General features: G+C 38.6%; 1 protein-coding gene across 2 annotated transcripts in view; it reads left to right on the top strand.

The window, feature by feature from the left end:
• The first annotated feature begins 650 nt into the window (after positions 1-650).
• Positions 651-15,021, top strand: part of parga (poly (ADP-ribose) glycohydrolase a) — a 28,295-nt gene continuing 13,924 nt past the window's right edge. The window contains exons 1-9 of one of the 2 annotated variants that reach the window (XM_004551695.6): positions 651-798; positions 1,943-2,005; positions 2,148-2,816; positions 2,946-3,078; positions 5,359-5,481; positions 5,606-5,686; positions 6,057-6,131; positions 10,418-10,510; positions 11,742-11,896. In XM_004551695.6, coding sequence (XP_004551752.2) covers positions 1,989-2,005; positions 2,148-2,816; positions 2,946-3,078; positions 5,359-5,481; positions 5,606-5,686; positions 6,057-6,131; positions 10,418-10,510; positions 11,742-11,896 — 1,346 coding nt within the window. In that variant the 5' untranslated portion in view covers positions 651-798; positions 1,943-1,988. Of the gene's footprint in view, positions 799-1,942; positions 2,006-2,144; positions 2,817-2,945; positions 3,079-5,358; positions 5,482-5,605; positions 5,687-6,056; positions 6,132-10,417; positions 10,511-11,741; positions 11,897-15,021 lie in introns of both variants that reach the window. The other variant, XM_004551694.6, reaches the window with a different exon arrangement.

Raw genomic sequence — 15,021 nt, 5'->3', positions numbered from 1 at the left:
TTCCAGCTCCAAAACTTTAAGTTTTAGCTTGAAGAAACAGCATTGTGCATGCTTCTTTTCAGTTAGGAAAAGGTCTGCAGCTTCTGCATTGCTCTCTGACTTTTTACTCATGTTTGGGTTCAAATATCACAATGACAGCACAAATTATGTTCTTTGAAATCACAAACTGACAAATGGATAAACAGCCAACTTTTTATTCTTGGTCAAAACAGAGTTACTACTACTTCAATACTAATCTGAAGTAAGGGTTTAAAACCCTTAGGGTCCAGGGTCAAGAATCACCCCAGTAAAGACTCCATTTGGACCCATTAGACTTTGGAAAATGTGAAGCAGGGCATAAATTTGAGCATAGTTGGCACATATTTTATTATATTTTTTGTATATGTTTCAGCTTTTCCAACTGATAAAGACTTCGTCTGTGGCCATTCATGCAACATCTTTTTTTTCTGCTATATCTACTATAGAAATAAAGATGAAAAAAATCTGCAAATTAACAAATATTATTTTATATTGTTTAATTGTACGTTTAATTGTTTTATAATACAGGAAGGCCTGTGCAATGTAATTTTACACATTTATTTCTTATAGTTAAATCCTCACATTGTCACATTGACATATTTCTTTCATTTACCATCTTAGCATTACGTGTATTTACACCGGTCCAGCAGGTGGCGGCAATGCACTTGTAAGTTGGTGTGCTATCCGCCCTTAAAAGCCACAAGAAGAAGAAGAAGCATCTCGAAGTGAATGTGGAGAAAAATAGTTTATATTTAAAAGCCTCGAACAAGGAACAAGCTTGTAAGTTACGCTTCTTTATTTGAATGACGACCGCACTGTTAGCTTATATAGGTTAATCCGAGCTACAGTAATCGAGGCTAACCTTCAGCATTTATAGCCAATCAAAGCTAAGTTAGCTAAAGATGCTGTGTTTTTGCAGTGCGCTCAGGGTAGTAAGATAAAGAAAAATCTGTCGTTTTAGCGTGAAAGTGACGTGTCAAATGAAGAAAATATGCTTGGCCAGCTCGTCGTAGCTTTGTTGGAGCTGTCAGCTGTGCGTTTTTTTCGCGGTGTGCCGTCTTTGTCTGTAATTAATGCACATATATACAGGTAAAATGAACTGAATCTGTAACTTACTGTGAACATCTACCTACGACCATCTTCGCTGAAGTCTCAGAATGTAATAAGTGGACCAAAACACCTATTTAGGTCTTACTGTAGCTTCCAAACGGCACTAGGAATAAACAAAGTTTGTATTTCACTGTATTAGAAGTCCAGTTATACATACCAAGACCCGTGTATTTCTATTGTTTCTATGTTGTTGCTTACGAAGGCTGAATGTCATGTTTATTTCTGGTTTGTAAGGATTTCTTTGAACAGTTCTTTTAACTACTGTACAACATAAATCTGTAATCGCTTTAAAATACAAGAATTGGGTGCAAAAAATGAAGTGAATTTGGTTTTTTTTCTAATCCACACCTGATCAAAAGTATATATACAAACTCAAATATATAAACACCCTTATTATTTTTTGGTTAGCTATTGATTTGAGATGAAGTTGAAGTATATGGAGATACTCCTCCAGTCCATGACGTTGTCAATGTGGACGTTGTCAATGTGGACGTTGATGCTGGCGTTCGAGTAGTCGACACTTCACGGGAGGCTTAGCCTTTGTAGTTCCAGGGTTATCACTGAACAACATCCTTACCAATTCCTCTCTAAAACTTTGGGTATATTTCCAGACGCTGGAAAACACACAGCCGCATAACTTGTACTTATGTACAGTTGTTTGAAGTAATTATCTTGCTGCACAATCATGCCACCCTGGAAAACTTCAAAGAAACCATTAAAAGCCTCAAATTACCCTGACATGCCAATGATGAGTGTATATAAACTGCCTTTTCTTACTGTGCCAGCATATTTACTTTCTTTCTCTCTAATACAGCTGGTTCTGATTAGTCTTGTATGACGTGTTAAACGTGGATGAAGTTATGGATTCTCAAACGAGGTAAAGTATCCAAGTTAACAGTTTGCTTGGTCTTGCATGATTAATTTCCAATGTACTGCTAATTAAAGAAGATATTGATGGAAAATGTGTGATTATGATAAAAGTATATTTTATGTTTTATTTTCTTTCTTTTTTGCAGCAGTTTAAATGCTGAGGTTAATCAAGAGGATGTAAAGAATGATGCTCCAAAAACTAACCTCACAGATGAAAGTGATGAACTCTGTTTTGAACCACAAACGTCTGACGCTACAGGATACAGTGCACAAACAGAGAACACGCATGATGATGTGTCTTCCCAGAATTTGATGGACTGTAGGTCTGCAGGTGACACGGATGAAGCTGTGCTCACGTGCAGCAAAAGTAACACAGCTCCAACACAGTGTTCTAATGGGCAGAAATCTAAGAGGCCCAGTTCACCAGGTCCTCACCCCTCTAAGACAACCTGTGTTGCTGCACACACTACCAATACAAAACTCCATCCCTGTCTTAGTTTTAGTTCCAAAAACCCAGTGTGTACCCCCATTGATGTGGAGATGCTCAGTCCTGATAGTCCAGTCTGTAAAACCATGTTCAACAACTCTGCAGACCAGGATTGTGATGGAGGTTTTTGTGCAGAGCGCTCTGCCTTTGCAAAGGCTCAGGTAATGGAATCTCAGCAGACTATCAAAGACTCTGATCCAGGAAGTTCAACCAAAGAAAGAGAACATCTTCCTGCAATCGGATCCGAGGATGCTGAAATAGCAGACCACAGTGGGTCATCTAATATGAGCCAGGACTTAATTGAAAGCCAGCCAGATGCAATTTTGCAAAGGTCCTTGGAAAGATTTTCACTACAACTTTTTTTTTTTTTTTTTTTTTTTGTGCCCTAATGCCATTATATTCATAATGTCCTTTAGTTAATCTGCTGTCTGCTTACCTGTTCTGCCTTTTTTCTGTATAGTGTTTCATGGCCATCACATAACATTGAGACAAAATGGCAGGGGACGCCCATAGATGAGCTGAACAGACTACCCCAGTGTGCCCCTCCTCTGTCCCACCTGAAATCAGCACCTCATCACACTGTCACAGTCAGGGTGAGTCAACAGCCACTTCTTCTTTTGTGGATCTTTGTATTTGCTAATACAGATATGTTCATGATGACCTGCTGAAGTTCAAACTAAGCATCAGAATGGGAAGAAAGGTTATTTAAGTGAATTTGAACGTGTCATGAATGTTGATGGCTGCTCTGTGTATTTCAGGCTATGGGGAATTAAAAAAAATGTTTTCCATCCAACATGCTTGAATATTTGTAATTCAAAAGTATTACTTTGGGAAAAAAAAGACTCCTAAAGAAATAAAGCAATTTATTTAAATCACATTGCTGACTACCGAGCCTTGTTAACCTATGAGGCAGATTTTGTTTAACTCACCATAATTATCTGTTCAAATGTTATTCTAATAAAGGATGATGCAGAAGCTGATAGTAAACTAAGGTTGTTATTGCAAAAGGAATCTGCATTTCTTTGTTTGGCTGTAAGCCTATTAGTGTGTGTCATCCCCTCACCGATACCTGGGAGTCTCTCGAGAGCAGGTTTAGGACAGATGTGCACAGAGCATAGCAGCACCAGCTGTTTCAGGTGAACCAGGGGAATGTCTTCCTTTGTTACTGTCTCACTCTTTCAGTCTTTTAATACTTATGCTTATCTATTGGGATTTTCCTACACAGGCATCTCTGGGTTTTACAGAGAATAATGTGAAAAAGAGAAAATATTCAGTGAATGGCGGTTCTCTGGCTAATAAGGGCATGTCAGAGTTAAATGCCCAGAGATCTTCAGTCTCATAGGAAGCCAACAGTAACTCACATAACCGGTTGTTACAGGCAAAGTATGCAGAAGAGCAGCTCTGAATGCACAACATGTTGAACCATGAAGCAGACGGGTTACGGCAGCAACAGACCACACTAAGTGCAACTCCTGTCAGCTAAGAACAAGAAACTGAGGCTACAGTTAACATGGGCTCACTAAAATGATCCAGTAGAAGATTGGAAAGACTTTGCCTGGTCTGATGAGTGTTGATTTGTACTGTGACATTCTGATGGTAGATTCAGAAGTTGAATTAAACTGCATAAAAACCTGGCTCCATCCTTCCTTGCATTAACTGTCCAGGCTGGTGGTGGTTGTAATAGTCTATGGGATATTTTCTAGGCACACTTTGGTACCAACTGAGGATTGTTTCAACATGACAGCCTACCTGAGTGTTGTTGCTGACTGAGTTTATCTATCTCTGAATGATCCCAGTGCACAGGCTATCATCTTTCTGTTTCCAGCAGGATAATGCATCATGCATCAATGTGTCATAAAGCTCAGATAATCTCAAACTGATTTCTTGAACATCACAATGAGTTCATTGTACTCAAATGACCTCCACAGTCACCAGATCTCAGTTCAACAGAGCACCTTTGGGACGTGGTGGAACAGGAGATTTGGATCGTGGCTGTACAGCCGACAAATCCGCAGCAACTGTGTGATGCTATTATATCAACATGGACCACAATGTTTGAGGAATATTTCCAGCACCTTGTTGAATCAATGCTACAGTAATTAAAGCAACTCAGAAGGCAAAAGGAGGTCCAACTCAGTACTAGCAAGGTGTACCTAATAAAGTGTCTGGTGAGTGTGTATCATCGCTTGATGAAATGTGTTTATATAAGAGAAAAGAAGACTGGGAGGATTGGCAAAGATGATGTAAAGAATGGCTCTTGAGATGCAGACAGGGTGAATGAGAATGAGAGAGACAGTGCTGGGCCGAGTGAAGCCGTCCTCCATGATCCCCTGAGGGGCACTTGTCAGTAGCAGTCCTATCAGACTATCCTCCACTGCTTGTCCCACAGGGACATAGTCAGTGCTGCTTTACTGCTACAACTTGCTCTTACCATCACCAAACACTGCCACAAAAACTAGATGCTGCCAATCACTAAATTCCAAGAATGAAAATGTATTTGTAATTAATTTTTTAATTAGATCTAATGTGTACACTGAAAACTGGTTGTCTTTTAGTTCATTACGCATCAAAGAAATGTATGACTTGAAAATATGTAATGCTTGTATTATTATTTTCTATGCGTTTACCTTTAGTGTGAGGCAATTAAAATGCCTTATACAAGATAAGCTTTTATAGAAATTTTAGTTTATTCTTTAATTTTTTACACTATCTACCAAGCCGTGCTCTAACTTTCAGGGGCTTTTAAAATAAACCAAAAGGCATTCTTTTAATGAGCAAAGGGAAAACGGTTAATTTCATCATAATTTCTCTAAAAACAACAGTAACCTGTAAAGAACATGTTTTCCTCTTGCATTTTTATTTCCCTGTTACAGACAGATCTCCTCAGGGAGGGAGAAGTCCCTGTCCCATACCCTACCAAGTTCAAGGATGCATGGGATGATTTGTCAGTGAAGATGCCCTGCTCTGAGAAGAATCTGTTTCCTATGGAGACCGAGGTATAATAGTTGTATAGCATCCCTCCATCCAGACATGCCATTTCAGTACAATAAAGTTAGTTACTGCAAGAACATTGATGTAAGAAAAGTTTGTATTTATTTATTTATTTTTTATGTTGTGTAGGATGGAAATGGCGTCCAAAGTCGATGGGACCTGATCCGCACTGCTTTGCAGAGGGGGTTCAAAAGTTGTCTGGATGTGAGGGTAAGAGATCAGAGACACTGGTTAGTCAAACCTAAAATATGGAAACCAAGCAGTTGAAACCCTGAAACACTTACACTCCTGTAAACTGTTTCAAAAAGCAGAAAAAATTTGTGTTGCCAGAGTTGCCAAACAAATGACCACAGTAGGCTTTTAAGTGTTTTACATAATATTGAAGAATTTCTGAGCATATTTGTTTCCAATTATATTGTGAAAGCAATGGCAAAGATACAAATCGTATTCCGTAAGCAACCACATGGTGGCAGAGTTTGCATCAGTTGTATTTTACACCATTTATAAAACCAGATTTGTACTTTTGTGCGCAAATGTTACATTTTCAGTCTGACTTCTAACTTCTCATTCTTCTCTTCAGGATGCAATCCTTAGGTATAACACAGCCCATGCAAAGAAATGGGACTTCACTGCCCTGAACCTTCTTTGTACAGAGGTACGATGTTCAGTATACGACTGTTACCTGATGTTTATGGGCCTGTCTTGTACAAAAGAAAAGGCATAATATTAGCACAACTTCCTAATGGACTACTGAAAATGTTTTAATTCCAACAACTTGTCCTGTACAGACATGTTTGCTGAATATAGCAGAAATAAGAATCCTTTTATAAGATCTTTACCATGAAAAAAAAACTCATAAAGATTTATTTGAATCTGATTGAGCCTTGTTGACTTGTAAGTCCCAGCAAAATTTAAGTCACCATGATTATCTGGTTAAATGTTAGTCTAATGAAGAATGAATCTAAAGCTGATAGTAAAGTAAAGTTGTTATCGCAAAGGGAATCTGCTTGTCTTTGTTTGACTGTAAGCCCATTAGTGTGTGTCATCCCCTCACGGTACCTGTGAGTCTCCCGGGAGCACATTTAGGACAGATGAGCACAGAGCATAGCAGCACCAGATGTTTCAGGTGAACCAGGGGAATGTCTTCTTTTTTATTGTCTTCCTCTTTATCCTTTTAAACACTTCTTATCCTCTTTCCAGACAGTTAGGGGCTATAATTGCACTCGTGTTATGAGGATAACATTTTTAGATATGGGACAATGATTTCTTGTCATTCAATTTTACAAGATAACTTTTTAAAGTGTCAGCCCTTTTACAGAGTTTCTCTCCTTAGAGATTGTAGATAAAGTATGATCTTTATTACTTATTATGTCTACTGCACAGGCTGAAACTTTATATTTTAACTACACCAGCACCCAAAAGAGCCTAAAGATAGATGGCAAAGCAAATTCAATTTGAAGCCTAATTTTATAGCTACTTTTAGCATTTAGAAGCATTTGTTTTATTCCTAAATTCTTCCTGGGTATATCAATTAGGAACAGAATCGTTATAACAATGCAGTGTTCAGAATTAAGTGAGTGCTTGTGATATCTGGCACAGTCCAGCCAAATTGTTATTTAAACCTAATGCTTGTTCCCTCTCATCGTGGATTACTCAGCTAAATTTAGCCCATTCAGAATTGTTTTTTTCCTTCTCTCTGAGATATTTTCTTAGTAAGTCAGAAAGCTTGGCAGATCAATAGCTGTCTAAGCCTTTTTATAGCTTAATCCAATTTAATTAAAAGCCCCCATTAAGTCTGTAAGGATGCTAAGTAAGGCCAGGCAGTAAGTTGGTCTTCCCGGAAGCAATTTCATCAGCAACTCCAACTGCCTGCTCGCTGTCGTGACCACAGCAATTCCCCCACTTTTGTCATTTTTATGTTCCAAAGACATTTTATAAAGGCAAGCGGCGCTCACTAGAGAAGGACAAACCAGTGTTTAAATGACACAGTAGAAACCAGAATTTGATTACATAAGCCAGAGGTCCCCAACCCTTTTTGCGCCACGGACCGGTTTATCTCTGACAATATTTTCACAGACCGGCCTTTAAGGTGTCGTGGATAAATACAACAAAATAAAACCAGTGCTGGTACCCAAAACAAGGAGGATTTATTCATAAGACACGGGAAAAGACCCAGGGAAACAGAGTTAACGATAAAAACGTTTAAAGAATAATAAAAACCCTGAAAACCATAAATTTCACACCCGAGCCTCAACTCTCGTAGCCCGGTACCAAATGACTCACGGACTGGTTCCAGCCCGATACCAAACGACTCGGGTACGTGGCCTGGTTGTTGGGGACCGCTGACATAAGCAACAGTTAGCCAAGTGATGAATCCACCCACTAAATATTCTTGAATAGAAAGACGTAGGCACAGCACACCTGCTGGCTGTGACTGGTATCAAGCATTCAGACCTTCATGACAACACTTAAGCAGAAATGATTAACAGCTGTCTTTCTACGGCAGACCTGTTTCATGCAAAGCGATTTATTTGTTATGCACACTCTAATGTCGTGAAGAAACAAACGGTCAGCCATTCTATAACAGTGGCCAAACCAGCTGATTGATATAACAGTTTTCAGTGTCATATTTGTTTTTTGTGGTCATTACGAATGCTAACCACTGAACTTCTAAGCCAATACAACCTAATTAAATGTGGTGCAACATCTTGTATCACTGAGGTAAAATAGTGAAGGGATACGTGGCCCCTGGGCCTGTGACTGACAGTCCGCTCAGCATGTAATAGCCATTAGGTAAAAAAAAAAAAAAAAAAAAGAGGTTTCCAAATTAGGGCTTGTCTGTAAATTGTCTTAGTGTTTCTCCTCTGCCGAATGAAACTGTCACTGTGTCATTTTCTGACGAATGTCTGAGGGCTAAGCACAAACCCAGTCCGGGAGTACAGTACAGCTGATGTTTCAGTACACAAACATATATATAGCAGCAAGACAACAAGGCTGTTCCTCTCATTTTTGTGCGCTGTTGCTTGCTTGTTTGCTTCCGTCTCTCTCACTGTTAACAATGTCTTGAAATGTAGGGTTTGACACTAAATGTATTGGGGAAACACCCTTAGAAGAACTGTAAATTAAATAGTCAAATCAAGAGTTGTGAAGGTTGAGCTGCCAGAAAATTAAAATGACTTGTAAAGACTAGAATGTATGGAAGATCAATGTCTAATCGATCACTATGCTATGAAGCACTAAATCCTGACTGCCCTGATGAAACTTGGTCTGTCATATTTATGGATGTGAAATGTATAGTTTGTGTGTCCACCCTAACCTTGTGGTGAGCTGCTCTAGCTGTGGAAAAGGGGGGGGGGGGTTGTCTTTCTGCCCTCATCCTGCCGCATCACCAGCTACCATCTATTAGTCCCACAGGAGCGCTTTATGATGTCTGCCAGCTCATTACTCCTGACAGCATTTAGTCAGACCTGCTCTGCAGCCATATAAATGCCCCTGGCCAAATCAACCACCAAAGACTTCCTGTGGAAAATCAAGCCACCCTGCCACTCTCTCCACAATTGGTCATTTGCATTTGCTCCCAGAAGATCCATTTAATCAGCACAAGCTCCCCTGCTTACCTTGATAGAATAAGGCATGTGATTGATGACAGTGACATTCGAAGCCAAAACACTCATAAATGATTGCGTTGTAAATCTGGGGCGTATGATGGAATAACTGGGTGTTTATTTTAGGGGGAATTGCAGATGGATGCTGAGGTAAGCTTCAAGCTGAAGTATGGATGCCTCAGCTGTGGCGAGCTCATTCCTAGATTGATGGTAGTTTCTTTGGAAAAGGGTTCTGTGTAGTGAACGCCTCTGCAGCATTTCTGTTTCTGTGGTTTTTTTTCACTGTTGAAGTTTAAGTATTATTGATATCTGAGTAGTGGGAGTTCATCCTATAACAACAATAAACTGAAACTTGAGTTTTTATTGTTGGATATGAGAGAAAATTGCGTAGATATTGCTTACTGTTGTACGTTTATGACCTCTGACTTGCTGTAAAGCTGTTTTTAGACCATGTCAAGTTAATCAAACAGTTGGCTCATCCTCAGATTTTCAGTTACATCCTGGGTCCTGGGCTTAAGAAAACAATACTAAACCTTAAAAAATGGCACGTTTAAAATTGAGGGAAAATGAACAACAAATGCACAAAACAAGGAATAATTTATGGCTCTTTTTTAATTGCATGAAACCCGTGCATCATTTCTTTTGTTAATATTCAATGAGGAAAGCAATGCGTGGAAAATTTATTTTATTTTATTTATAAAATTTAACACACATCAACAATGTGTGACATATGTGGGTTTAGGTTAATTTGAGCCTTAATTAGCCCTATGCATGAATTCGCATGTGTATGGTTGTCTGTCCTTGTTAGCTCTGTGACAGACTGGCGACCGGGCTACGATGTATCCTGTGTCTCACACTTGGGCAGTTGTGATAAGCTCCAGCCCCTTGGACACTGAACTAGATAAGGGGAAGAAAATGGATGGATTGATGTTAAAACTCATATTTATTACATGAATGAGTTGTTCCAGTATATTTGTTGAAAGTGCAACAAATGAAGACGTAGCTTCTTAGCTTGTACTTATACATAAAAAAGACAGATTTTGTTTTTTGTTTGGACAAAAACAAGTCAAAATCATGCTCAAGTCAATGAGCAGAAAATGTAAAGCACAAAAACAAGCACTGGTTTGATTCTTAAATAAATAACAAAAAGTTAGGTTTTTTTTCTCCATTTGTTAAGAGAAATCTGTGGTGTGACAAAACAATATGTCAACTTACATATAATCAGTCACTCTGACTGCTGGCTCCGAGTAACTGACTGCCTAAGTAGGCAGTCAGCTCGACACATATCTCATTTAACAATACTTAAGCTTACATGTATTTTTTTTTGTCTTTTCAGTGTCTTGAACATTGTGAGGTACAGCAACTGTTTGATACCGTACTACCTGCTATGGTTGATCTTGCACTTAAAGCTCCTCGGCTGTGCACAATGGTAGGTTTTGGTTGTTGTCTGTATTTATACCAAATTATTTATTTTAAGGGCTTTGGAAATGTGTAAAGGTCAGGCATTACTAATGAAAGTAGCAGTGTTTAAGGTATGCAGGAAGACGAATAAAAGTGTGGTAAGTTAGCAGGACGGGTTAGATGGTGCATCAACTTATGAGTTACAACTCGCAGCTAATGAATCCAACTCTTTGGTCCATATCAGGAACTGCTTCATTAGAAAAGAGGACTGGGAGAGGAGAGGTCCATGTTCTGCCATCCATTTCATGTGCTATGCTTTTGCACTTAGGAAACTCCACTTACTTTTTGTGAATTCGGTGCACTAAGTTGGGACTTCTGAATTTTAAAATGCAGTCTATCGCTTTAGATTTCCACAAGTATTCCTGTTCCAAGCAAGACACATTGGTAGTGTGGGTTTGAAATCGGCCGCTTTGAACCCCAGAAGGCCTTTTTGCAGTTCACATTACATGGAGATCCATGTCAGAGTTCTTTTAAATGTCATGTCCATTTGTCCTTGTTTCCCTCTTCTGTCATCAATTTTAGCTATCTGAGAATTACAGGATTGGTATTTTTGTAATCACGTTATCTATTTCAGTCTTCAGTATAATTTAATAAAGAGAATTCAGCTCCCACTGCGGGATAGGGGAATCCCTCTAGTTCCTGTTTACGTTGAGAGCCAGGGGCAGAGGTTTAAGTATTATCCACTTTAACTAGAGGATGGAGTTTCTGTTACAAATTCCATTTTAAAGGGCATTATTTGCAGATATTGAATAATGAAGCTTTCTGACTCTCTCAGCTGTGTTTGGCAGTATTAAGCGTCAAGCCTAATATTTATATGTGCGTTATTAGAGCTGGTATTGATCTGCTAACTGGGCAGCCTTGGGAGGCTCTTTAGCCTTAATCAGTGAAGATGGATGGGCCCTGTGTGCCTGACTGAACAAACCTGGGGGAGAGCAAGAGAACTGGGACCTTAATTGCTACCACCCATTTAGCTAATGGAACTCTCAGTGTTTGCTAGATTGCTAAACTAATTATCTATCCTCATTAGCTCTTTAGCCTACACCACTAAACCCATATTACTTTGTCTGTTTTTTTCTGCATCTGTCTTTGTTACTGTAATCCCTTCTCTTACTTTTTGCTTTGTCACTGTAGCATTGGCATTGTATCATCAAATCACTGATTGGATTTTTTGATTTTTCTGTTTTTTTCTCTATTTACAGCCAATTCCTTTACTTAAGTCAAGGATGAATCAGTCTCTGACCCTTTCTCAGGAGCAAATAGCCTGTCTTTTGGCCAACGCCTTCTTCTGCACATTCCCTCGACGCAACTCCCGCAAGTCCGAGTATGGCAATTATCCTGAGATCAACTTCTACAGGTGAAAGCACACAAAACAAAAGAAATCACCAGCAGCCTGCTGTTATTAGTATTTTATACAAAAAAAGGTTTTCCCCTTTAGTGCCCACAATGTTGCTTTGTAAGCCTTTATTTAGAGCAGGACAGAGGACGTCTAAGGTGATTGAACCCTGTTGCTGTTCTACCCTATAACTGAGGATCAAATCCGTCCCTCAGTATCTATAATACATATCAGTAATAGGTTTTTTCTTATAAATTTCAGCTATCTGCCTCAGTGTGATTGTTTTGAGCGACTCTGTTTTTAATGATCCTACCATTCAAATTAAACTAACATCCATCAGGGGGCACTACTGCCTTGAAAACCCTTAATAGATGAATTGTTTTGTTTTTACTTACTTTCTGTTCATATTGTTTCTTGCACATTCAGTGTCGAAATTTACCTTGGCTGCAGTGGTTGGAAAAACAATGAACTGATTTCTGTATGAATGGAGCCACGGTTTGTCATTTGTTTTTAGTTGTTATATTGCAGTTTGTGGTGTAACTGCAAATATCATGTTATCGATTTGAGGATGGGGCTGTGGGCTGAGGATCTTTCTCCATGTTATACCCCATGCGTGGGAGGGAGATCCCAGTAGGAGTGTTAAATTGGAGTTCTTTCTTACAACCTACTCAAAACCAGTGGTGTGTTAAGAAAGCATGGGTTAGCTAATGGAAACAAATTGTTATAATAGACTGTTTTAAAGTGAACACTTGTCTGCTTGTCTGTGTGTCACTGGCTTCTCATAACTTGAAGTGTCACTTTATTTGTTCTAAAAAAAAAGGAAGTCATGCAACTTTATAGCCTAAACGTATAACAATGATGTGCTGTTGTGCTTTTGCTCCGAACATAACAGGTGTGAAGTGTAGGTGACAGCTGACATTGTAAAGATATAGCAGGTTAAAGTAAACTGCCAGTCTAAATATCTTACTTTCTTACTTACTTTCTTTTTAAGATCTACCTAAATGGAGAGAACGTAATTTTCCACCTTAAAAGAATAAAAACTATTTTTTAAAACGAATTCGGCTTAATGACCGATGATTTTATGTCACAGTGAAGCATCCCTCATCCATAATTCACATGATTCTCTATTCCTTCCTATTGCACTCAATGATCGCCTAATAGGCTTTCAACCAAATTTTGTTTCTCATTTTATGAGCAGTAACCTGTGAATTGTGATGGATCTCTACCTGGATGAGCTACTACGCCATTGATCTGGTTTATCCTATTACAGATGTGGTTACATTTATCTAAGTCACGTCTTCTGTTTATAGTGGCTGTTGTTTTTCCGGAAGTGTATTTAGAAGTTTATCTGAATTGAAAATGATTTTTACTGTTGTGTTTTCCTGCCCAATGTTTTGTTTTGAGTATTGGTAACAAGAAAGAAGAATTTATGTGAAACAGGACAAGAACTGTGGATGACATATGAATTATGACACAAAGCAAAGTTTTGTGTATAACAGAACATAAGAAACTATTACAAAAAGCAAAACTTGTCTGAGTGTGAAAAGTTATGACATGATGACTATGAACAGGTAGCTAATTGAATCGGATAGGCATTTTTTCCAAGTATTTTTCCCCCATTTGATAGTGGCTAGAAAGTTGACATATTGTTTATAGGTGAGAATGGCTGGTATAATTAGATTTTATTACATGCTTTGCAACTTCATGTTTGGACAGTAAGTGCCTCTGTATATCCTGAACACTGTCCAGACAATACCTCAACTCAATTTTCCCCTATTTCCATGAGGCCCTTCTCCTCATTAGTGACATTTGCAATACCTTAGGGTTGTTGCCTGACACACTGAAGGCGTTGGTTCGGTAATACCTTATAATGAGTTCCCATATTCTTTGCAGAACATGAACATTTAGTGCTATGAATTTTGACATTCTCTGCTATCTACATGGGCTCTAATTGCTGGTCATTTTCAGATGGAACAAATAAATTTTTCAGTTTATTGTATACGCTGCCTCTTGCTTTATTGATATACTGCTGCCAAATATCAACATTTGTATTCATTTTAGGCGTTTAATGGATTCCCGCTCCAGTTTGACTCACCAGAGTGACTAGTTCATCGCTCGTCATGGTGGTGTTTGTCAAAATAAATTGGAAAATAAATGAACTTGCTGTGGAGAAAAAGAAATTCAAAGGTGGAAAATGGATATTATTAAAATGGAATAATCTTAGCATAACACACAAAATCTGCCCACAAACAACTCTTTCATGTTCAGGAGTTGAACAATCAAAATGGGCACACAGGTACATCTTTGACCCCTGATGGTTCTTATCTGTATCTGATACCATGATGCCATGACATTGCCTAGCAACTAGCTGCTAACAGGTTAAAATGACCCATTGGTAACATTTATGTGTAGACTGTGAAACAATGTAGAAGTGCCTTAAAGCCTCCATTCGATCTGAAAGCCACCAGATGGCGATAGCTGTAGTTGAGAAAAAAAAAAGACTTCTGGTCCTGTAGAAGTCTACGAAAGAGCGGCTTTCTGATCTGACCTTTGTAAACACTGTTGATCTGAGTTTATGGCCTCAGTCACTCATTTTTTGATCATATTGAATAAAAATTCATTTGAATTTGTAAATCTTCATTATATTATGTTTTAAAACTGGAGGCTTATCTGTGCTATGAAAACACATGTTTACTGGCTAATAGACTGTTAATCACAAGTCATTATCCAATGAGTGTGCGTTTTCACAGTCAGACGCAAGGCAATAGCAGAAACACTCAATTTCATCTTTCAGTCGAATTCCATTTGGTTTTTTTTATATAAGGCTAAATTACCACAACAGTCACCTGAAGGTGCTTTATATTGCCAGGTAAACCCCCATAATAATACAGGGAAAACTGCAAACAGTCAGACCATTCCCTATGAGCAAGCACTTGGCGACAGTGGGGGGAGAAAAACAGCCATCTGGTTCGACCAGTTGAGGGTGAATGAAGAGAAAATGTGGAAGAGAGCCAGAGATCTTCAAAACAGGACTTCAGCAACCATGGGCTGAATCCACCTTTTATACTGTCTATATATTTATTCCCTTTATCACCTTATAAAAGCACAATATGATTTGAATTCAGGCAATAACATCTCATTCATAT

The sequence above is a fragment of the Maylandia zebra genome, linkage group LG13 (genome assembly GCF_041146795.1).
Source record: "Maylandia zebra isolate NMK-2024a linkage group LG13, Mzebra_GT3a, whole genome shotgun sequence".
Lineage (NCBI taxonomy): Eukaryota > Metazoa > Chordata > Actinopteri > Cichliformes > Cichlidae > Maylandia > Maylandia zebra.
This window is presented reverse-complemented; position numbering and strand designations above follow the sequence as displayed.